Below are 25,509 nucleotides of genomic sequence, written 5' to 3'. Positions count from 1 at the left end.
ATGGAAAAGGATAGACCCGATCTAAAAGTTAAAGTTCTAAATTGGAGGAAGGCCAATTTTGATGGTATCAGGCAATCACCTTCAAAAATTGACCAAGGGCAAATGTTCACAGGTAAAGGGAGGGCTGGAGAATGGGAAGCCTCCAAAAATCAAATGATAGTTCAGGGAAAGTTAGAGTGAAGGGTAAGGCTGGTAGGTGTAGGGAATGTTGAATGACTAAAGAAATTGAGGTTTTGGTTAAGAAAAAGAAGGAAGCATATGCTGGGTGTAAACAGCAGAGATCGAGTGAATCCTTAGAAGAGTATAAAGGCAATAGGAGTATACTTAAGAGGGAAATCAGGAGAGCAAAAAGGAGACATGAAATAGCTTTGGCAAACAGGGTTAAGGAGAATCCAAAGGGAATTTATAAATACATTAAGGACAAAAGGCTAAGTAGGGCTCCTCAAAAGACCAGCAAGGCAGTCTATGTGTGAGATGGAGGTGACACTAAACAAATATTTTGCATCAGTATTTACTGCAAAGGAGGACATGGAAGATGAAGAATGTGGGGACGTAGATGGGACATCTTGAAAAATATCCATGTTACAGAGGAAGTGTTGCTGGATGTCTTAAAATGCATAAAGGTGGACAAATCCCCAGGACCGGATCAGGTGTACCCTAGAACTCTGTGGGAAGCTAGGGAAGACTCTTGGAATCCCTACAGTGTGGAAACAGACCATTTGGCCCAACAAGTCCACATCAACCCTCCAAACAGTAACCCTCCCACACCCATTCCCCTACGTTTACCCCTGACCAATGCACCTAACCTACACATCCCTGAACACTGAGCAATTTAGCATAGTCAATTCACCTAAGCAACACATCTCTGGGAGGAAATCAGAGCATCTGGAGGAAACCCACGCAGACATGGGGAGAACATACAAACTCCACATAGACAGTTTAGGTTAGATTAAATTAGATTATTTACAGTGTGGAAACAGGCCCTTCGGCCCAACAAGTCCACACCGACCCGGCGAAGCGTAACCCACCCAGACCCATTCCCCTACATTTACCTCTTCACCTAATACTACGGGCAATTTAGCATGGCCAATTCACCTAACCTGCAAATTTTTGGACTGTTGGAGGAAACCGGAGCACCCGGAGGAAACCCACGCAGACACGGGGAGAATATGCAAACTCCACACACAGAGTCGCTGCCCCAGGTTGGAATCAAACCAACATCCCTGGCGCTGTGAGACAACACTCCTAACCACTGAGCCACGTGCCACCCATATTGTTGGAGGGAACCCTGAGGGACAGTATTTACATGTATTTGGACAAGCAAGGACTGATTAGGGATTGCACAGTCAGCTGCGTTTTTCCAGCACCACACTCTCTGACTCTGATCTCCAGCATCTGCAGTCCTCACTTTTGTTCTGAAGATGTGGGTGTACTATGCCTTTAAGAGAGTTAAAAGCTAGGAGAACTGCCTGACAGCATCAAGTGTTCTGAATGAGATATAATGTAATCTTTTGGTCCAGTAGCCAGGATAGTTGGTTGCCTGGAAACGGCATAGGCCAATCAGTTTAAGTTATACCCCAAAGAATACTAAACTCCAATCCAATTTGAATTTAGTATATTGACAATCTTAAAAGCCGAGTTTTCTGAAAAGGTAATGATGAGGATTGATGAGGGCAGAGTGGAGAGCGTGATCTATATGGACTTCAGTGACGCATTCGACAAGGTTCCTCATGGTAGACTGGTTAACAAGGTTAGATCATGTTGAATACAGGGAGAACTAGCCATTTGAAGACAGAACTGGTTTGAAGGTAGAAAACAGACGTAGGTAGCGGAGGGATGCCTTTCAGTTTGGAGGTCTGTGACCAGCGATGTGTCACTAGGATTGATGCTGGTTCCATTGCTTTTCAATAATAACATAATGATTTTGATGCGAACATAGGAGGTATAGTTAGTATGTTTGCAGATGACACCAAAATTGGAGGTGTAGTGGACAGCGAAGCAGGTTACCTCAGAATACAATGGAATCTTGATCAGATGGACCAATGGGTCAAGGAATGGCAGAGGGAGTTTAATTTAGATAAATGTGAGGTGCTGCATTTAGGAAAGGCAAATCAGGGCAGGGTTTACACACTTAATGGCAAGGTCCTGGGGAGTGCTGCTGAACAAAAAGACCTTGGAGTGCAGGTTCGTAGTTCCTTGGAAGTGGAGTCGCAGGTAAATATTGGTTAGGCCACATTTATATTATGGTGTGCAATTCTGGACTCCCGACGAAAGTGAGTACTGCGGATGCTGGAGATTAGAGTCAAGAGTATGGTGATGGAAAAGCACAGCAGGTCAGGCAGCATCCGAGGAGCAGGAAAATCAACGTTTCGGGTGTAATTCTCGGCTCCCTCTTATAGGAAGGATGTTTGAAACTTGAAAGGGTTTAGAAGAGATTGACAAGGATATCGCCATTGTTAGAGGGTTTGAGCTACAGCAATAGGGCACTTTACCTGAATGCTCATAGCATTCGTAACAAGGTAGATGAGTTAAACAGCACAAATGATTGTGAATGAATATGATTTAGTAGCCATTGTGCTGACATGGTTGCAGGATGGACACGACTGGGAATTAAATATCCAGGGGTATCAGCCTATTCAGAAGGACAGAAGAGAGGTAAGGGAGATGGTGTAGCTCTGATAGTTAAGGACAACATCAAGGCTGAGGTGAGAAATGGTATAGGTTTCGTGGAGAATAAGAGTGAATCCATTTTGGTGGAAATTAGAAATTCGAAGAAGAAAAAGTCACTGATAGGTGTAATCTATAGGCTACCAAATAATAATATCACAATGGGGTGGGCAGTAAACAATGAAGTTGGGTTGGGAAATCTGGTCGGCATGGATGAGTCGAAGAATCTGTTCCCATCTCTATGACACTATGACTCTAAGTAACTGATGACTGTAAAAATGGTATGGTGATTACCATGGGGGATTTTAATTTACATGTTGATTGGTCAAACCAGGTTGGTTAGGGTAACCTTGAGGAGGTGTTCATTGAATGTATCCACAATAATTTGAAAGTAGACTGGAAGCAAAGACTCTATGGTGGGACAGTTGATGAGCAGTGGAGGACGTTCAAAGCAATTTTTCAAAGTGCTCAGCAAAAGTATATGCCAGTGAAAAGGAAGGACTGGAGGAAAAGGGGTAATTTGCCACGGCTGTCTAGGGAAATAAGGGAGGCTGTCAAATTGAAAGAGAAGGCATACTAAGTGACTAAGATCAGTGGGAAACTAGAAGACTGAGAAAGCTTTATAAATGTCAACAGAAAGCCACAAAAAGAGCAATAAAGTAAGATAATCTATGAGAAAAAAGCTAGCTCAGAATATAACGACAGATAGCAAACATTTCTGTAAATATATAAAATGAAAAAGAGTGGCTAAAGTAAACAATGGTCCTTTCGAGGACGAGAAGGGGGATTTAGTTATGGAATGTGTGGAAATGGCCGAGACATTGAATAGGTTTTAGTGTCGGCCTTCACAGTGGAGGACATGAATAACATGCCAGTGACTGACAAAGAGACAAAGGTAGGTGAGGACCTGGATACAATAGTTATCACAAAAGAGATAGTGTTGGACAAGCTAATGGAGCTAAGGCTAGACTGGACTCCTGGCCCTGACGGAGTGCATCCCAGGGTGCTGAAAGAGATGGTGGGAGAAATAGAAAATGCACTTGTGAGAATTTTCCAAAATTCACTGGTCTCTGAGACAGTTCCAGCAGATTGGAAAACAGCAAATGTGACACCATTGTTTAAAATGGGAGGTAGACAAAAGATGGGGAATTATAGACCAGTTAGCTTAACTTCTGTAATGGGGAAATTGCTCGACTCTTATCAAGGAAAAAGCAGCAAGGCATCTAGACAGAAGTTGTCATGTTGCATACGCAGCATGGGTTCATGAAGGGCAGGTGATGCTTAATTAATTTTTTTTGGAATTCTATGAAAATATTACAAACACGGTAGACAACGGGCACCCAACAGATGCGGTGTATCTAGATTTCCAAAAGGCATTCGCAAGGTGCCATACGAAAGGCTACTGCATAAGATAAAGATGCAAGATGTTACTGGTAATGAATTAGCATGGATAGCAGGTTGGTTAGCCAATAGAAAGCAAAGAGCGGGGACAAACGAGTGCTATTTTGGCTGGAAATCCGTGACTAGTGATATGCCTCAGGAATCAGTATTGGGATCGTAATTATTCTCAATTTACATAGATGATTTGGAGTTGGGGACCAAATCTAGTGTGTCAAAGTTTGCGATGACTCTAAGATGAATGGTAGAGCAAAGTGTGCAGAGGACTGCAAAACTTTACGAAGGGACATAGACAGTTTAAGTGAATGGGCAAAGGTCTGGCAGATCGAGTACAATAAAGTCATCTATTTTGGTAGGAATAACAGTAAAAAGGATTATTGCCTGAATGGCAAGAAATTGCAGTGTGCTGCTGCGCAGAAGATCCTGGGTAGCATTGTGCACGAATCTCAGAAGATTGGTTTACAGGTGCTGCAGGTAATTAAGGTGGCAAATGGAATTTTGTCCTTTATTGCGAAAGGGGCTGGGTTTAAAAGCAGAGAGATTATGTTGCAGCTGTATAGGGTACTGGTGAGGCCACACCTGGAGTGCTGCTGCAGTTTTGGTCTCCTCACTTGAGAAAGGATTTACTGGCATGACAAGGGTTGCAGAGGAGATTCACTAGGTTGATTCCAGAGTTGAGGGGGTTGGCTTATGAGGAGACTGGGATTATATTCATTGGAATTTAGAAGAATGAGGGGAGAATCTTCAAGAAACATATAAAATTATGAAGGGAATAGGTAAGATAGAATTAGAGAGGTTGTTTCCACTGGCGGGTGAAACTAGGACAAGAGGGCTTAGCCTCCAAATTGGGTGGGGGGGGGGGGGAGCAGATTTATGACTGAATTGAGAAGGAACTTCTACACCCTGCCCAGTGAAGTAGTAGAGGCTTTCTCGGTAAATGTTTTTATAGCTTAGATAATTTTTTGAACAGTAAACAAATTAAGGGTTATGGTGAGAGGGTGGGTAAGTGGAGCTGAGGCCACGAAAAGATCAGGCATGATCGTATTGAATGGCGGAGCAGGCTCAAAGGACCAGATGGCCTACTCCTGCTCTTAGTTCGTATATTCTTATGTCTGCTTCTATGCTGTACATCTTCATTACCCGTCTGTAAAAAATGGGCTACGTAGACACTTGGATGATAATGACCTGATTGGACACAGTCAGAGTGAATTTGCAAATGCAACATAATGGTTGATAAACTTGAGGTTTTTGAAGATATTTTTCAATAAAGTTGGTCAAGAGGAGTTGATGGACACAGTATAAAATTTTCAGAAGGTCTTTAATGAAGTCTCCCATGGATGGCTGGTTAGAAAAATTAAAACACATGGGATAGGAGATAAATGTACCGGTGTAGACTAATGATTGGCTGATACACGGAAAACAGAGTAGGAATAATTAAGTTATTCTTGCTTTGGTAAGCTGTAATCAGTGGGGTACAACACCATCAGGACTTCAGCTTTAATTATACACAATATATATCAATGATTTGGGTAAAAAATGAGGTCTGCAGATGCTGGAGATCACAGCTGCAAATGTGTTGCTGGTCAAAGCACAGCAGGTTAGGCAGCATCTCAGGAATAGAGAATTCGACGTTTCGAGCATAAGCCCTTCATCAGGAATATTCCTGATGAAGGGCTTATGCTCGAAACGTCGAATTCTCTATTCCTGAGATGCTGCCTAACCTGCTGTGCTTTGACCAGCAACACATTTGCATCAATGATTTGGGAGCAGGTACCAAATGTAATATTTCCAAATTTTCAGATGATACATAGCTAAATGAGAAAGACGTAAGACAGTTTAGGAGCATTTGGACAAGCTTAATGAATGGGCAAGAACATGATAAATGGAATACCATGTGGAATAAAGTGAAGTTTGCTTCTTCCGTGGAGATGAAATAAACATGCAGAATATTTCTTATATGGTAAAAGGTTGGGAAGAGATGCGCTGGCCAATAAGTCACTGACGGCTGACATGTAGGTTCAGCAAGTTATTAGGAAGTCTATTGGAATATTGGCTCATATTGCAGAGGATTTGAATACAGGAGTAGTGAAGAATGCTTTAATCGTATAGGAGATTGCACCTGGAGTACTGTGTGCAGTCTCCTTCTCTCAGGAAACATATTATTGCCACACAAGGAGTGCAACAAAGGTTCACCAGACTTTGTTCCCAGGATTGCGGGACTGTCTTTTGAAGAGGGGTTTGGTATGCAGTTTCTGTAATCTCTAGAGTTTCAAAGAATAACAGGCGATGTCACTGAAGTTTATAAATACTGAAAGGGATAAACAGGGTAAGATGTAGGCAAGATATTTCTCCTGGTCAGGGCATCTAGAACCAAGCAGCATAATTTAAAAACAAAGCAGATGCTACCAGGTTGAAGATGAGAAATCTTTATTTACTCAGAAGGTGTGAACCTTTGGAATTCTCTACTCCAGAGGGCCTGGAAGTTCAGTCTTTGAATATGTTCAAGGTGAAGCTTGATAGATTTGTGATTAAGTGAAGCACAGGGTTATAGGCATGGAGTCAGTAAAAGGCACTGCTCTGTTTTATTACCATATTGAATGGCAGGTTAATTCTATGGGCTGAATGGCCCCCTTCAGTTCCTATGTTCTGAAACATGGGAGCACCACCACCTGTAAGTTTCCCTCAACGCCATGCACCATTTCTGAATTGGAAATATATTGCTGTTCCTTTAGTGTCATAGTTCCAGAATTTTGGCCCAATCTCCCTAACAACATTATGGATCTATCTACATTAAATGGACTGCAGTGGTTCATGAAGGAAGGTCGCAACCACCTTCTCAAGGTTGGGGAGGATACAGAACAAGGCAAGGTTTCAGCAATCCTACTGTATTCTCAAACTTGTATTGTGTTTATGCGACAAGGGTTGTGCCATTTACATTAGAGTACGATCCACTACGTCAAAGGTCCATGTGCAAGCATGTCATTTGTGTATGATGCTAATGTTGACTGCTTACATTCCTCAGGACCTGCTCTGTTTCAGATATTCCCTGATCAACTTATTGGAACCATAACCAATGGTTACATCCACAACAAGGGTAATTGTCACTGTGGCCACAGTGCAATGAAGGTTCAGAGAAATTGAGGAGGGACAGATGCACCAGCAAGTCCAGGACCAGCAGCAACCTCCCACGGCTGCTGACCATTCTCCACATGAAAAGGATTGCTGAAGGTACTTCTAAGTAGAAGTAGTAGTACAAGGGGCCCAGAGACGGTCATCTATGATACCATTTCCTTCAGGCTGAGGTGGAGTGTCACTGCAGATTGAATGTATGCTGGGACACCATGACTGAACTGTCATCTGCTGCAGCAAGACTTATGGCCTGAATGGATAGACGGCTATCTAATTCCAGTGGCTTTCAAAACTGCAACATTAAGATTTTATTTGGCTGGCTGCTTCCAATGATCCACTGAGAATTAATGTGGAATCTCTTAATCCACGAACGACAAAGGTATCAAGGCTGTTGTGCCACATCACTTCAACTGTGAGAGGGGCAGTGCTACAATCTGAGCAGGAGGTTTCACTAACACAGCGGATGCCCTGCAGATGCAGGGCACTGTAGACTGAACATGTTACATTGGGTGTACCACATCATAATGCAGACAACTATGTCAATAGAAAAAGCTTCAATTCCAACAATGTGCAAGTCATCTGTGATCATTAGTACCACATCTTCGAAGTTTGCCCTAGAAGCTGCTATGCCTGAAGATGAGATTTAGATGCTTGCATCAGTCTAGGGTCATCAGTCCAGACAGAATGTGTGCAAATTCCTAGCATGTGGTGCCATACACAGCTAGAGCAGGCAAAGAGGGAATGCATAGGCACTGAAGGGTGGCAATAATCTTCCAAGAAGGAAGATGAAGACATTGAGGATACCAGTCTTCAGCCAATTCGATTCACTTCATGTGATATCAAGAAACGGCTGGAGGCACTGGATACTACAAAGGCTCCGGCCCTGACAACATTCTGGCACTAGTACTGAAGACTCATGGTCCAGAACTTGCCACTCCCCTAGCCAAGCTGTTCCAGTACAGCTACAACACTGGCATCTACCTGACAATGTGGAAAATTGCCCACATATGTCTTGTATAAAAAAAGTAGGACAAATCCAACCTGGCCAATTACCAGTCCATCAGTCTATTCTTGACCGTTAGTAAAGTGACAGAAAGTGACATCAACAATACTATCAAGCAGCACCTGCTCAGCAATGCCTGATTTGGGCTCCCCCAGGGCCACTCAGCTCCAGACCTCATTGCAGCCTTGGTCCAAATATGGACAAAAGAGCTGGATTCCAGACGTAAGATGAGAGTGACAGCTCGTGACATCAAGGCTGCATTCAACTGAGTGTGGCATCAGGGAGCCCCAGCAAAACTGGAAACAATGGACACTGGGGCAAACTCATGTGTGGTTAGAGTCATACCTTACACATAAGAGGATGGTCATGATTATTGGAGGTCAGTCATCTCAGCTCCAGAACATCTCTGCAGGAGTTCATCAGGGTAGTGTCCTCAGCCCAACTATCTTTAGCTGCTCCATCAATGACCTTCTCTCCATCATAAGGTCAGAAGTGGGGATGTTTGCCAACCATTGCAACAATGTCCAACAACATTCTCAACTTCTCAGATACTTAAGCAGTCCATGTTGAAATGCAACAAATCTGGACAATATCCAGGCTTGGGCTGACAAGTGGCAAGTAACATTTGTTCTACAGAAATGCCAGGCTATGATCATCACCAGTAAGAGACAATCTAACAACTAGTCCTTTGCATTCAACAATGTAACCAACACTGAATCCTCCACTGTCAACATCCTGGTCAACATCACTGACCAGAAACTCAATTGGACTCATCACATAAATGCAGTGGTTACAAGAGCAGGTTAAAAGCTCAGAATACTGCAGTGAGTTAAGTCACCTCCTGACTCCTGAAAGCCTGTCCACCATCTACAAGGCCCAAGTCAGAAGTGTGATGGAATACTCCCCACATGCCTGGATGAATGCAGCCCCAACAACACTCGAGAAGCTTGACACCATCCAGGACAAACCACCCTGTCGATTGGCACTGTATCCACAAGCATCCACTCCCTCCAACTCCCTCAGTATCAGCACTGTGTATTACCTATAAAATGCACTACAGAAATTAAAAGATCCTCAGACAGCACCTTCCAAACACACAACCACTTCCATCTAGATGGACAAGGGCAGCATATTTGGGAACACCACCAGCCTTAAGCTTCCCTACAAGCCACTCACCATCCTGACCTGGAAATATATTGCCGTTCCTTCACTGTCGTTGGGTCAAAATCCTGGAATTCCCTCCCTAAGGGCATTGGGGGTCACCCCACAGCAGGTGGACTGCAGCAGTTCAAGAAGGCAGCACACTACCACCTTCTCAAGGGCAACTAGGGATTGACAATAAATGCTGGCCAACCAGTAACACTCACGTTTCACAAAAATGAATAAATTTTTAAAAAGCATTAGATATAGAGTAATACTCCTTTAGAAGGGTTCTAACTTATTATGGTGCCAAAGGTGCATAGCCTTTGTAGCTTTATTTGTGTATCTACAATTAATACGCCAGTTGATCAGATGGGTGATGGTGCAAAGTAGCATTAGATCTATGAATGTGTTTCTATTTGTAATTAAATGCCATTTGACCCAGTTATGTGCCTAGAGAAGCTTGTCTTTTTAATTTCTTTCCCACTATGTACACTGTGAAGGCTATTTACTGGCTGGTGGCATTTCACCTGGTACACAGCTGGGATTTAAACAGGGATGAATCCCAGAAGGTTTTGGCAGTGAACGCAAGATAAATAAGAAAGATGTCATGGGGGAATTGTGCATACACATATTGAAAGATTTCTCAACGCAAGGTGCTCAGGAAGGAGGGGAAAGAAAGGGCTGAGTAGCAGGATTGGGTTGGGCGACTTTAACTATCCCAGTGTAGGTCAGATAGTGGTGGTGCAAAGATGGGCAAAGGCGTTCCCAAAGACTGAAACTGTAGATTGGGCCAAATTCAAATAAGAAATGGTTCTAAACATACATACAAATATACAAATTAGGAACAGGAGCAGACCATTAGGCTCATCAAAGGCTGATCGATCAAATCGTCTACTAATCATAACCTTTCACCCAATTGCTCATCAATAATCTACTTACATCTGCCTTAAAAAACATTCAAAGAATCAGCTTCATTTTATCCCGGTAAGTATGCACCCTGTCAAGATCTCTCAGGACCTTAAGTTACAATCAAGTAACCTTACACACTTCTAAACTTCAGCAGAAAAAAACCTAGCCTCCCCAACCTTTCCTCATAAAGCAACCTACCCATTCCAGTATTATTCTTATAAGCCTCTGAATTGTTTCCAACATAGTTATATTCTTCTTCAAATAAGGAGATCAGTACTGTTCACAGTACTCCAGATATGGTCTTACCTCCCATTTCACCAAAGTCTGTCCACCATCTGCAAGGCACAAGTCAGGAGTGTGATGGAATACTCCTTACTTGCCTGGATGAATGCAGCTCCAACAACACTCACAAGCTTGACACCATCCAGGACAAAGGAAACCTACTTGAATAGCACCACATCCACCACTTTCAACATTCACTCCCTTCAACAACACAGTGGAAGCAGTGCGCATAACCTATATGATGCACTACAACAAATCACCAACTCCTTCTACAGCACCCTCTAAAGATGAGAAACTTACAATCTCAGCACCTAGAAAGACTAGAGGAACAGACACATGGGAAAAACAACCAGCTGCAAATTCACCTCCAAGACATATACTATCCTGACTTGGAAATACATCACTGTTCCTTCTCTCTTGCTGGTCAAAGTGCTGGAACTACCTTCATAACAATACTGTGGGTGTCCCTACACCTGAAGGACTGCAGCAATTCCAAGAAGGCAGTTCAGTATGACTTTCTCCAGATCAATTGGCGATGAGCAATAATTGTTGACCAGGCCACTGATGTCCAGATACCATGAACAAATAAAAACAAACATTGCTGTAATGCTTTGTGTCAACAATATCACTGCTATAAATAAATCCTTCTATTTTGACAGCCAATGTTTAGATTACTGTACTTCTGTATTAGGAGAAAGTGAGGACTGCAGATGCTGGAGATCAGAGTTGAGAAGTGTGATGCTGAAAAAGCACAGCAGGTCAGGCAGCATCCAAGGAGGAGGAGAATCAACATTTTTGGCATAAGCCTTCCAAACCCTTCCTATTCAGATACCCATCCAGATGGATTTTAAATGTTGCAATTGTACCAGCCTCCACCACTTCCTCTGGCAGCTCATTCCATACACGTACCACAAAATGCGTGATAAAGTTGTCCCTTAGGTGCCTTTTAAACTTTTGCACTCTCACCCTAAACCTATGCCCTCTTGTTATGGACTCCCCCATCCCAGGGAAAAGGCTTTGTTTATTTACCCTATCCATGCCCATCATGATTTTATAAACCTCTATAAGGTCACCCCTCAGTCTCCGACGCTCCAGGGAAAACAGTCACAACCTATTCAGCCTCTTGCTTTAGCTCAAATCCTCCAACCCTGGCAACATCCTCGTAAATGTGCTCTGAACTCTTCCAGGTTTCACAACATCCTTCCGATATAAGGGAATGGATCATCACTCAACTTTTAGGTTAAACCAGTCAGAATGTAGGAGATAAAATCAGAAAGTGCTGGAGAAACTGAGCAGGTCTGACAGCATCTGTGGAGAAAAAAGCAGAGTTAACATTTCAATGTTAATATGACTTCTTCAGAACTGGCAGAATTCAGGGGATACTGGCAAGGATGAGTTGAAAGATTTCACTCCCATCTACTACATCCAACACAGACTACACACAGATAATTCTCCAGCTGTTCATGACCAGCATAGCTAGAATCCAAATGCACAAAGGTAAGTGTTACTATTTGCAATCCAATTACTCCAATGCTCTCTGAGCAAGATTACATTTTGAATAGCCTTACCCTGTGGAATTAATAATATTAAAAAATAACTCAGGAAAGACACTCACTGCTGTTAGAGGCAGAAAAAAGGACTCCTACCAAAGGAGTCAGATTTGTCTGCTGACTCACTGGGCTAATAGGTTGGATAGTGTGACCATGAAAACTAGCTATTTCATAAACGTTTCAAATCTGTATTTCATTATGAAGGTAATATTTATAAAACAGAAAGGAACTGCTCTACAGAGTCATAGAGATGTACAGCATGGAAACAGATCATTTGATCCAAACCATCAATGCCGACCAGATATCCCAACCCAATCTAGTCCCACCTGCCAGCACCCGGCCCATACCCCTCCAAATCCTTCCTATTCATATACCCATCCAAATGTCTCTTAAATGTTGCAATTGTACCAGCCTCCACCACATCCTCTGGCAGCTCATTCCATACATGTACCACCCTCTGCGTGAAAAAGTTGCCCCTTAGGTCTCTTTTATATCTTTCCCCTCTCACCCTAAACCTACACCCTCTTGTTCTGGACTCCCCGACTCCAGGGAAAAGACTTTGTCTACTTATCCTATCTATGCCCCTCATAATTTTGTAAACCTCTATAAGGTCACCCCTCAGCCTCTGACACTCCAGGGAAAACAGCCCCAGCCTGTTCAATACATTCATTTTCAAACTTTTCAAGAACACAATTGTTTGACCTAAATATTCAAAAGTTTCAGGTAGGTTTGCAGAGCAACAGCATATTGCAGTCATCTAGTACTGCAAATTTGTACAGTGCACACAATCTTGCACCTTATCCATACATTACAGAGATTTATAATTTCCTGGAGGATTGCCCTATCACAAAGGAACAAAATGCAACAGAGTCATACAGTGTAGAAACAGACCCTTTGGTCCAACTAACCCATGCCAGTCAGGTTTCTGAACTAAACTAGTCCCATTTGCTTGCGTTGGCCCAAATCCCACTAAACCTTTCCTATTCATTCCTGAAGAAGGGCTTATGCCTGAAACGTCGCTTCTCCTGCTCCTTGGATGCTGCCTGACCTGCTGCGCTTTTCCAGCAACACATTTTTCAGCTCTATTCATGTACCTTAAATGTTCGAACTGTACCTGCATCTGCCACTTCCTCCGGCAGTTCTCTCCATATGCAAACTACTCTCACAGTGAAAAGGTTGCCCCTCAGATCCCTTTTAAATCTTCCCTCTCACCTTAAAATTATGCCCGACTATAGGAAAAAGACCTTTTCTATTCACCTTATCTATGCCCCTCATGATTTTATAACCTCTATAAGGTAACTCCTCAACCACCTATAGTCCAGAAACAAAAGTCCCTGCCTATCCAGCCTCTTCTTAAAACTCAAATCCTCCAGTCCCAGTAATATTGTTGTAAATCTTTTCTGCACCATTTCCAATTTAATAATATCCTTCCTATAGCAGGGTGACCAGAACTGTACACAGTACTCCAAAATTGACCTTACCAATGTCCTGTACAGCTCAACAAGACATCCCAACTGCTATACTCAATGCTCTGACCAATGAAAGCAAGTGTACACTTTTTTCACCACCTTGTCCAACTGTAACACCGCTTTCAAGAAACTATGTACTATTAAACTCCATTTACCACTCCTCGGCCCATTTGATCAAGATCTGGTTATACTATCAGATAACCTTCTTCACTCACCACTATACCACCAACTTTGATGTAATCTGCAAACTTACTAACCATATTGCCATCTAAATGATTTATACAAAGAACAAATAATATGGACCCAGCATCAATCCCTGTGGAATACTACTGGTCGCAGGCCTCCAATCTAAAAAACAGCCCTCTATCACCACTGTCTGAGGCTTTATAAAGCTCTAGTCAGACCACATTTAGAGTATTGTGAGTAGTTTTGGGCCCCATATTTCAAGAAAGATGTTGTGGCCCTAGTGCGGGTCCACAGGAGGATCACCAGAGTGATCTCAGGAATGAATGGCTTAACATATGAGGAATGTTTGAGGACTCTGCATCTATACTCAACGGAGTTTAGAAGGATGAGGAGGGATCTGATTGAAACGTTCAGAATACTGAATGGCCTGGACAGAGTGGACGCTGTTGGAAGATGTTTCTGTTGGAAGGACAGACGAGGACCTGAGGTATAGTCCAAGAATAAAGGGAAAACCTTTTAGAACGGAGATAAGGAGAAACTTCTTTCACCAGAGAGTGGTGAATCTATGGACTTCATTGCCACAGAAGGCTGTGGAGGCCAGGTTACAGAGAATATTTAAAACAGGATCAAAGGTTAGAGGGAGAAAGCAGGAAAATGGGGTTGAAAAACCTACCAGCCATGACAGAATGGCGGAACAGACTTGGTGGGCCAAATGGCCTAATTTCCGCTCCTGTGTCTTATGATCTAATTTTACTCAATAGTTTTCTAGGCAAACTATTAAGTAGGAAGGAATAGGAGAGATGGTAAAGGCTGACAACAGACAGGTTTAAGGAAGGACAAAAATGGCCCATAGTGAAACAAGCAATTTCTTGAAAATCACTGGCTCAAGTTGTGTATGATCTTGTCAAAACAGGGCAGACTGCAAGGTTAGAAAGTACAATACACTTTCATAGTCTGTAAATTTTCATTTCATTACTCTGAATTAAATTGTACTCTTTCTAATTAAGGTTACAGGAAAGCCAGTTATTACATTCAGTATTTATAAACTATTTCTTAAAACTAAGTCCTTTCAAAGATACTCACTCAATGTTATCACTTTCAAGGGAAAAAACTAATTTTTAATAGCATTTAGAAGAACCTGTGAACTGTATGACCATTTCAGTGAATGCTTAAGTTGCGAGTTGAACACTGATCTGCAAACTATTTGTGAAATGCTTCCAGCAAAGCAGATTTGAAAAAGAAACAGCTGTCAAATTCTTAAAGATGACCTGTCTTTTTTCTTTCAATGAAACTTACAACATAAAGACTGCTTAAAATTCTTGGGTTCATTAAAACTATGTGAAGGCTTCTTTTAAGGGCATTGAGCGTTGTTCTTGCAATACAGTGAGTGATATTGTAAAAGAAACATTTCAAACCTATTGCACATGGAGCAGGTTATATGTCAGTAGAAGTAGACCCACCATAAAGTTTCGGATTGATCTATGAAAGATTGTTCCATCGTAATATCCCTTTTTGCAGAGCTTGATGAAATTTTCACATGCCTTTGGAGTCTGTAAAATTCAAACAGAGGTAATAAATAGCATTAAATCTTTTGTCAGCAAAACTGGATATAAAATTGATGAAAAAAGAAGAATGAACTAGCCAAGAATGCAAAATCAGATAGTAAGAGTTGATACATGCATATAAAAAGGATAAAAGTAACCAAGTAAATGGTGGTCCCTTCAAAGCAAATACAGGATTAATTATTGAGACAAAGGAAATGGTAGACACATTGAACAAATTATTTGTGCTTGTTTTCAGAGTAGAAGATGCAGATTGATGACCAGAAATAGGGATGCTAAACATGAGGGGAAGCTACCTAATCAATATCAGCAGGAGAAAAGTACTAGAAGAAAAAAAAGGACTAACATCCAATAAATGTTTTATTAGCCAAGATTGTAGAATACAAGAGCAGGAAGGAACCATATAAATGCTGGTTAGGTCACAACTGGAATACTGAATGCAGTTGTGGTCACCACATTATAGGAAGAACGTAATTGTGCTCGAGATGCGCAAATGAGATTTACCAGAATGTTCCCTGGGCTGGAGGTAATGAGGAAAACTAGATAGGCTGGTGATACTGAAGCATGGAAGGTTGAGAGTGTGCCTGATAGAGGTGTTTAAGATTAAGAAGAGAATAAATGGGATGCATTGGAAGACACACAAGAACAGAAGAATGGAAGAGACAGGAATTAGAATCATGTGTACAGCCCAACAGTCAGTATGTCTTAACTCTGGCTTCAACTCCACTTTCCTGTCAGATCCCAAAATCAGTATGTACTCTCCATTAGTAGAGGACTAACTAACAAGGCGGCACAGTTTTAAGATAAGAGGCAGAAGGTTCAGAGCAGAGTTCATAGAGTCATAGAGATGTACAGCATGGAAACAGACTCTTCGGTCCAACCTGTCCACGCCGACCAGATATCTCAACCCAATCTCGGGGGTCCCACCTGCCAGTACCCGGCCCATATCCCTCCAAACCCTTCCTATTCATATACCCATCCAAATGCCTCTTAAATGTTGCAATTGTACCAGCCTCCACCACTTCCTCTGGCAGTTCATTCCACCCTCTGCGTGAAAAAGTTGCCCCTTAGGTCTCGTTTATATCTTTCCCCTCTCACCCTAAACCTATCCCCTCTAGTTCTGGACTCCCCGACCCCAGGGAAAAGACTTTGTCTATTTATCCTATCCATGCCCCTCATAATTTTGTAAACCTCTATAAGGTCACCCCTCAGTCTCTGACGCTCCAGGGAAAACAGCCCCAGCCTCTTCAGCCTCTCCCTATAGCTCAAATCCTACAACCCTGGCAACATCCTTGTCAATCTTTTCTTAACCCTTTCAAGTTTCACAACATCTTTCTGATACGAAGGAGACCAGAATTACATGCAATATTCCAACAGTGGCCTAACCAATGTCCTGTACAGCCGCAGCTTAACTTCCAAACCCTGTACTCAATACTCTGACCAATAAAGGAAAGCATACCAAATGCTTATCCTATCTATCTGCGACTCCACTTTCAAGGTACTATGAAGCTGCACTCCAAGGTCTCTTTGTTCAGCAACACTCCCTAGGACCTTACCATTAAATGTACAAGTCCTGCTAAGATTTGCTTTCCTAAAATGTAGCACCTTGCATTTGTCTGAATTAAACTCGATCTGCCACTTCTCAGCCCATTGGCCCATCTGGTCAAGATCCTGTTGTAATCTGAGGTAACCCTCTTCGCTGTCCACTACATCTCCAATTTTGGTGTCATCTGCAAACTTATTAACTGTACCTCTTATGCTCGTATCCAAATCACAAATGACAAATAGTAGAGGAACCAGCACCAATCCTTGTGGCACTCCACTGGTCACAGGCTTCCAGTCTGAAAAACAACCCTCCACCACCACCCTCAAAGGTCTTGTACCTTTGAGCCAGTTCTGTATCCAAATGGCTAGTTCTCCCTTTATTCCATGAAATCTAACCTTGCTAACCAGTCTTGAGGAGAACGTTTTTTGCTCAGAGGGTGATGTAGGTCTAGAATTCATTGCCTGAATGTGACTAAATTGAAAATTTCATAACATTTAAGTGGTATTTAGATAGTCAATTGTGTTGCCTTAGTGTCCAGGGCCGTGTGCCAAGAGACGGAAAATGAACTGAGTGTAGTCAGATGTTTGCTGACCAGTGCTGAAGAGATGCCATCTATGCTGTAAACATTTATGAATCTACAAGATTTGATGGTCCACATCCTCAGGTTCAAAGGTCATAGCTGCAAGGTCCCAATGGATTGGAAGTTAATAAATGTAACATCAATTTTCAAGATAGGAGAGAGACAGAACATGGGAAACTATAGGTAACCAGCCTGACAGCCACAGGGCAAATCGTGAAACCTATTCTTAGGGAAACGTTCACCATGCATTTGGAAAATCATAGTTTTATTTGATGAAATCAAGATGGGTTCACAAGCAGAAATACTGCTTGACACAATTATTAGATTTTTTAAAGAATGTAACTAATGGGGTAAAGAGGAAACCAATTAGTAGGGAATGGCTTAATTTAAATAAAATATCCAATAAGGTTCTGCTCAAATGTTTAAAAACCAAGATAAGGGATGGTGTAGTTGGGAGTAATATATAAGCATACATTAAGGAACAGTAAGTAAAGAGGAAACATAAATGAGGCATTTTGAAGATGGCAGGCTTTGGGTAGTGGAAAGTCACATTGTTCAGATCTCACCTACTTACAATCTATATTAAAGATTTTGACAAATTATACTCTCTGCTTGTAAAGCTGCTAACCATACAAAACTAGGTGGAAATATAACCTGAGGGGAAGAAATAGAGAGGCTGCAAAGAAATATAGACACATTATGAGAATTGACAACAAGACGGCTGATGATACAGGTTAAAATCATGAAAAGCTTAAAACTATAAAATGTTGAACATTAATACAGTTTGAGCTCCAGGGAGAGTCTAAATAGGCTGGGGTTATTTTCCCTGGAGCTTCAGAGGCTGAGGGGTGACCTCAGAGGTTTATAAAATCATGACAGGCATGGATAAGGTGAACAGTCAAGGTCTTTTCCCCAAGACTAGGGAATCCGAAGCTAGAGGACATTGGTTTAAGGTGAAAGATTTAAAAGGGATCGAAGGGGCAACCTTCTCAGGCAGAGGGTGGTACGTGCATATGGAATGAGCTGCCAGAAGAAATGGTGGAAGCTGGTACAATTACAACATTTAAAAGGCAGCTGGATGGGTATATGAACAGGAAAGGTTTAGAGGGATTGGGCAACATGTTGGCAAATGGGTCCAGATTAAAGTTGGGATATCTGGTTGGCATGAAGAGTTGGACTGAAGGGTCTGTTTCCATGCTGTACAAATCTATGACTCCAATGTACATCCAGTGAAGGAGCAGGGTTAGCTGCAAAGCAAACCAGAAGTTCAGTTGAATAGTACTGCACATACTGGATGTAACACCCTTCATATTCTTTGCAAATATTTACATGTACAAGGAGCTATTATTCCACAGACAATAAAATCTCAACTGAAACAACGCATCTAAGTAAATTCATATTCGAGGTACAGGGTGATATTTCTTTCCTTATTGCTGTATCATATCTGCAATCTAAAGTTCTCTGCCTTAATAAGATAGTAGTGGATTTAAGAAAACAGCTAGACATGACTGATACAAAATCAATTTGGAAATCTAGCTCCAAGACATTCCAAATCAGACAGAGCAAGGGACAGACCAGGCAAAAATAAAGTGTTTTTCAGATGGAAGTCAAACTTTTATCCAGAGCTCTGCTTGCAACAAATAAGTGTTCATTTAACTTCTACACAAAAATGGAAGTAGACTGAAGCTTAACTGGGCTCCTGCCGATCAGTCTGGGACACCAAAGTGTCAAAGGGGACATGTGCATGTGTGGCTGTGCTGCAATCTAAAGGTACCAAGCATTGAAATACGTAAGCCACTCAGAACTTTGTCAGTTCACTGGGAGAAATTTCCAGCATACCTTAAATCACAGCTTTCAATACATATACTGTCCACTGACAAAAAGATTTATGTTCACAATATTTTGTAACTCATTCTGAACAACTGTCAACTCAGGCAACTGTCTGTGTGGAGTTTGCACATTCTCCCAGTGTCTGCATGGGTTTCCTCTGTGTGCTCTGGTTTCCTCCCACAGTCCAAAAATGTGCAGGTTAGATGAATTGGCCATGCTAAATTGCCCATAGTGTTAGGTGAACGGGTAAATGTAAGGGAATGGGTCTGGGTGGGTTGCTCTTTGGAGGGTTGGTGTGGACTTGTTGGAACGAAGGGCCTGTTTCTACACTGTAAGGAACCTAATCTAAAGAACATTAAGGAGGAACACTGTGGCCGAGACAATAAGTATACAGATAGCTCATCGTCAGTTCTGACAGTAAAGTTTCACAAATTGTCCCAGAAAATAACACTTTGATCATTCTTCCAGCACCATTAAAAAAACTAGATATTGTGCAGAGTCAATACAAGCTGAAAATGTATTGCTGGAAAAGCACAGTAGGTCAGGCAGCACCCAAGGAACAGGAGATTCGACGTTTCGGGCATAAGCCCTTCTTCAGGAAGAAGGGCTTATGCCCGAAACGTCGAATCTCCTGTTCCTTGGATGCTGCCTGACCTGCTGCACTTTTCCAGCAACACATTTTCAGCTCTGATCTCCAGCATCTGCAGACCTCACTTTCTCCTCAGAGTCAATACAACTCAAGTTTTCAGCCCAAGTTTCCATTGTGATGCATTAATTAATAAGTAAGTTTTCAAAATCTATTTGCAGTGAAAAATCATGTCCTTGGTGGAGTGGGGGGGGGGGGGGGGGAGAGTTGAAGTGAAATACAATCCATCAGAATCAGCATGGTTACATGAAGGGTAAATTGTGTTTGACTTGCATTGAGTCTGCTTGAGTTCTTCAAAGTTGTTAGAAGCAATGTGAATAATGGGGTTCTTGTAGATGCAATATATGTGGATTTCTGAAGGCATTTGAAAGCTTTCTCACAAAAGGATAATACACATGGTAAGATTACATGGGGTTAGGGATAATGTATTAGTTTAGATAAAGGATTAACTAATTGACAGAAAGGAGGAGTTGGAATAAACTTGCAGGTTGAGTCAGTAGTTAGGAAGGCAAATGCAATGATGGTAAAGTAGGGGCAAAGTCAGCATGATTTAACTAGTGGGATGCCACTATGATCAGTTCTCAGGCCCCAGTTATTTACGATTTATGTTAATGACTTTGCAGGGATAGAAGGCACAATAGCTAAATTTGCAGAAGACATGAAACTAAGTGGGAAAGTAAGTTCTGATAATGGTATAAAAATTTACAAGGTGAATAGACCAAAATTTGGCAGATGGAATTTCATGAGGACAAGTGTAAAGTTATTCATTTTGATCAAAAGAATAGAAACCCAACTTAGTAACAAAATAGAAAGAAACTGCAAAGTGCTTTGATGTAGAGGGATTACCAGAAACGAAACTATTGGACGAGCTACAGAAATACTCTGGCTACAAGAGTATGTCAGAGTCTAGGAATCCTCCAGCAAGTAATTCGCCACCTGACTTCCTAATGCCTGCTCACCATCTACCAGGCACAAGTGATGAGTGTAGTAGAATATTCCCACATGCCTAGATGAGTGCAACATCTAACAACACCCAAGCAGCTTGACACTATCCAGGAAAAAAAACAGACTACTTAATTGGCACAACATCTACAAACATTCCCTCCCTCCACAATCAACATTCACCATTGTGTACTAATCCACAACTTGCACTTTAGAAATTGAACAAGGCTCCTTTGACAGCCCCCTACCAACTCCACGGCCCTTTCCATCTTGATGGACAAGGGCAGCAGATATATGGGAACAGGACTACCTGTAAGTTTCCCTCCAAAGTCACTCACCATCATGACTTGGAATTATATTGCCATTTCTTCTGTGTCACTGGGTCAAAATTCTTGAACTCATTTCTAACAGCACTGTGGGTCTATCAACCAAGGAAACTGCAGCAGTTCGAGCAGCAGCTCATCACCACATTCTTACAGGCAACTAGAATGGGCAATAAATGCTGGCCCAGCCAACCAAGTCTACATCCCATGAATGCAAAAATAAATTCCACAGCACAGACCAAACTCCTGTTTTATTACTGGCCGACAAACATGTTTAGATAGATGTTCTGAGGAAGGGTCACCAGACCTGAAACATTAACTTTGATTTCTCTTCACAGATGCTACCAGACCTGCTGAGTTATTCCAACAAATTCTGTTTTGCTTCCGATTTGCAGTTCTTTCAGTTTTTATTTTTAGATGTCTGAAATGGGTCCAGAAATAGCAGTCTATATTGACCACAATCTGTTAACTTTTGTGGAAAAGTTCAAGACCCAGAACATCAGGTTATTCTGTTGGAGTTTGATCCTTCAACTGTATCACTGAAAATCGCCCAAATTACCAGGAAATCAAATGTAATTGCAGATGCTTTGACCAGAGCCTGGAGACCTGGTTAGAATTGAATCTATGTAATTGATTAACATAGAAGAGCAAATGTGCATGTGTGTCTATTGTTTGGGGTCTTTTATTTTTGTTTTTCTCCTTTTTGTAATGATATAATGAATCTCATTTAATTCTTTCTGCAGGCAACGTGTCATGATCACAGATCATAAACCCAGATCACCTACGGGCATACTGAACTTTAATTGCAACATGTTTTATTAAAGGAATGGCATATAGCCAGAGATTAACCGTGAATGCAAATTCAGAAGCTGCCAGGAGGGACAGGGTAGTTGTGTCACAATAAATCCAACTGTTTTTTCCCATGCACTCCAGCAGTTGGTCCATTCATGCCTACCTTGCAGGAGCTAAAATACACAGGTCTCTCAGCTTCACTTTTCACCTCAACAATTTTGTGTCCTGCCAAGGACTTCCAAGATTTGTCACTCTCCCATTGGTGCTGTCACTCTCCCCACCTCTATTCTTTCCATTGCTTGGAGACATCACACTCTGTTCCTCTAGGTCCATTCCATCCAGAAGTGGATGGAGGTTTTAGATTCACTGAGAATTATTTCATAGTGGCCTCCCTAAATTCCCCTAAAATGCTCACGCCAACTAGTCAAAAGCAAGGCACTTAAGGCTTTCAAACTGCTGGTCATATTGCTTCCTGAGGATACAGAATTTCTGCTGGTACACTTCCAGCATCAACTTTTATACACGTCTTTTTTTAAACTTTCCACAGGCAAAGTTTAAGAGCCAGCTTTGTGAGCTCTCCCACTATTTGTTGCATGAAATCAGTTTTAAGCTGTGATTTGTGTCTCAGGAATAGTAAGTGTTGTGGACACTAACAGACCATAAATTCATTGATTTCAATGGCTAATGAGAAACATACAGTATGACAAATTAACTGGTGAGCTTCCCATTTCTACATAGCTAATTAAATATACATGGAATCCCTCACAATCACATGTTGATAGCACAATGCTAGCCAAGAACTAATGCTACAGAATTGATCACAAACAGTTTGAACCAACACAACAGTTGAGGGCTTTAACCTGTTCTTTGTGAATTTATTTGTGTAGTTAGAAAGTGTAGAGGGGACAGCTGGAAAGAGTGAAGAGGCAATACAAAATACAGGGTGCAATTCAAAAAGGGATACAGGAAAAGAAAGGCTGCCAGGTACATGTACACAAATCATGAAATGGGGCAGGTCAGGTTGCTAGAATGGTGAAAGAAACAGACAAGATTCTAGTCTTTATAAATCAAGAGTACAAATGCAAGAATGTTATGAACGAACATATATTCAACTCCAGTTTGGCCTCAGCTGGAGTACTGGGCAGAATCTAATGTCCAGGCAAAAGTGAGTACTGCTGTCTCACTGGGATGAGTTCTGAGGGATGGGAAGGTCCTGTGACATCAAGTGGAAAGGTATGTGTCAGAAGAGACTCTACAGGAAGGGTTTGGAGGGGTATGGGCCGGGTGCTGGCAGGTGGGACTAGATTGGGTTGGGATATCTGGTCGGCATGAATGGGTTGGACCGAAGGGTCTGTTTCCATGCTGTACATCTCTATAACTTTATAACTCTATATGGCCTTCCTGCCCAGAAGCCAAGAGACCTTAAATGGCCACTTCCAAGCTTCATCCCACCACCACTGATATGCAACCAGCAGGGCTAGGAATTCACCACTTGGGAATGCTGCCCAGGACAGCAACCTATGTAGGATCCCTATTTCTGTAGTTGAATGAGGATTTAGTATCATGATTTTAAAAGGGGGGAGGGAAAAAGAGAGTGAGAGTGGGGTGTGGGAGGGTGGCAAAGGAAGTCACTTGCTTTTGGACACCCCCTTTCCTCCTAGGGATCCATCATGATGCCTAGTGAAAGCCCCACTTTAGGATTGGCAGTGACCAATATTTAAAATATGGGATAACTGGTCACCATGGCTTTCCAGAGGGTACATGAAAGGTTTTAAAAGATGTTTCCAGGACTGGCAGACTTCAGTTATGAACATCCTTTAGAACAACTGGAGTTGACCCCCAAGAGGAAAAGCTTGAGGGGAGATTTGATAGAGATATTCACAATCATCAGACAGAGTAGAGAGAGAGAGAGAGAGAGAAACTGCTCCTTTTGGCAGTGGAATGACAGAACATGTATTTAAAGATTGTCAAAATACTCGAAGGCAATTTGAGAAAGCTTCTTATTGTCCATTGAGTATTGGGGATCTTGGATGTACTTAGTGAGTTTTGAAAAAGATTTGTAGCTCAGGATGTAGGTTTGCTCGCTGAGCTGCAAGGTTAATTTCCAGATGTTTCGTTACCCTACTAGGTAACATCTTCAGTTGGCTTCAGGTGAAGCAATGCTGAAAATTCCTGCTTTCTATTTATATGTTTGGGTTTGTGATGTTATTTCCTGAGGTGAAGTCACTTCCTGTTCCTTTTCTCAGGGGGTGGTAGATGGGGTCTAACCCGATGTGTTTGTTGATAGAGTTCTGGTTGGAATGCCATGCTTCAAGGAGTTCTCCTACATGTCTCTGTTTGGCTTGTCCTTGGATGGATGTGTTGTCCCAGTTGGAGTGGTGTCCTTCCTCATCTGTATGTGAAGATACTAGTGAGAGTGGGTCATTTGTTTCGTGGCTAGTTGGTGTTCATGTATCCTGGTGACTAGTTTTGTGCCTGTTTGTCCAATGTAGTGTTTGTTACAGTCCTTGCATGGTATTTTGTAAATGACATTAGTTTTGCTCGTTGTCTATATAGGGTCTTTCAAGTTCATTAGCTGCTGTTTTAACGTGTTGGTGGGTTTGTGGGCTACCGTGATGCCAAAGTGTCTGAATAGTCTGGCAGTCATTTCCGAGATGTCTTTGATGTAGGGGAGAGTGGCTAGGGTTTCTGGATGTGTTTTGTCCTTCTAGGAAGGGGAATGGATGAGGATTTAACTCTGTTTTTCAATTAAGTACTGAATAAGTATCTGATTGTAAAAAAGATTTTCAATACAGAGAAAAGGGAGAAAGTAGGACTAGTTAAATTGACCCTGCAAATAAACTGCCACAGATTGGATGGGCTTAACGGTCACCAAAAGAGAGTTTAAGAAGGTAGCAAGATTAGAGAGGTACAGAGTCCTTTGCCTTCTCACCCATTTTTCCAATGGAAACCAAGTTGATTTGAATAACTTTGCTTCTTCTACTCAACCTGAGGTACATTTCCAATAGAAGCTAAATAATGAAGCATGATTCAAGGATTTGAGATCGTTCAGAAATTTAGAACTCCTATAGTACTCCAAACAGAGGGCAAAAACATTTAACTAAACAGGAGAGGCAACTACATATCCAAGTAGTACAACACTTCTCTCCATAATCCCCACTCCTGTGAGGTTCCTTACACTATCTGTTGCTTTTCGACTGGAAGGCTGACAGAACTCCTACAAGTAACACAAACCAGACAAAACAAGCTTTGGCACAGAGAGAAAATGATTGTAACTGTGGCTAATTACACAAACAATAGTGGTAGAAGATGGAAGTGACTGCATTGGAAAGCTCTGCAAAAATATAAAAAACAGCCATGTCACTCACTGCTATAGAAATTAAATACTAATGGTACCTGTTTTCCAGAATAAACTCAGCAAATTATTATTAAAATAATATTAAAATACAGACTTTTAAATCCACTATTTGAAATCCATGCCCAGGGCAGTAGTGATTCACTGACATATTCCTCATCGGATGATATTCAGAGAAATCCAAATATTTTACGACA

At 41.8% G+C, this 25,509-nt stretch overlaps 1 protein-coding gene across 1 annotated transcript in view; it reads right to left on the bottom strand.

Annotated features, from left to right (window-relative positions):
• The window catches only part of ppil2 (peptidylprolyl isomerase (cyclophilin)-like 2), a 389,123-nt gene that overhangs the window by 133,313 nt on the left and 230,301 nt on the right, over positions 1-25,509 (bottom strand). Inside the window, exon 13 of the mRNA XM_060844077.1 lies at positions 15,197-15,286. Coding sequence (XP_060700060.1) covers positions 15,197-15,286 — 90 coding nt within the window. The remainder of the gene's footprint in view (positions 1-15,196; positions 15,287-25,509) is intronic.

This window comes from Hemiscyllium ocellatum, chromosome 24 (genome assembly GCF_020745735.1).
Source record: "Hemiscyllium ocellatum isolate sHemOce1 chromosome 24, sHemOce1.pat.X.cur, whole genome shotgun sequence".
Lineage (NCBI taxonomy): Eukaryota > Metazoa > Chordata > Chondrichthyes > Orectolobiformes > Hemiscylliidae > Hemiscyllium > Hemiscyllium ocellatum.
Note: the sequence above shows the minus strand (reverse complement) of the source record. Positions and strands in the feature narration are given on the sequence as shown.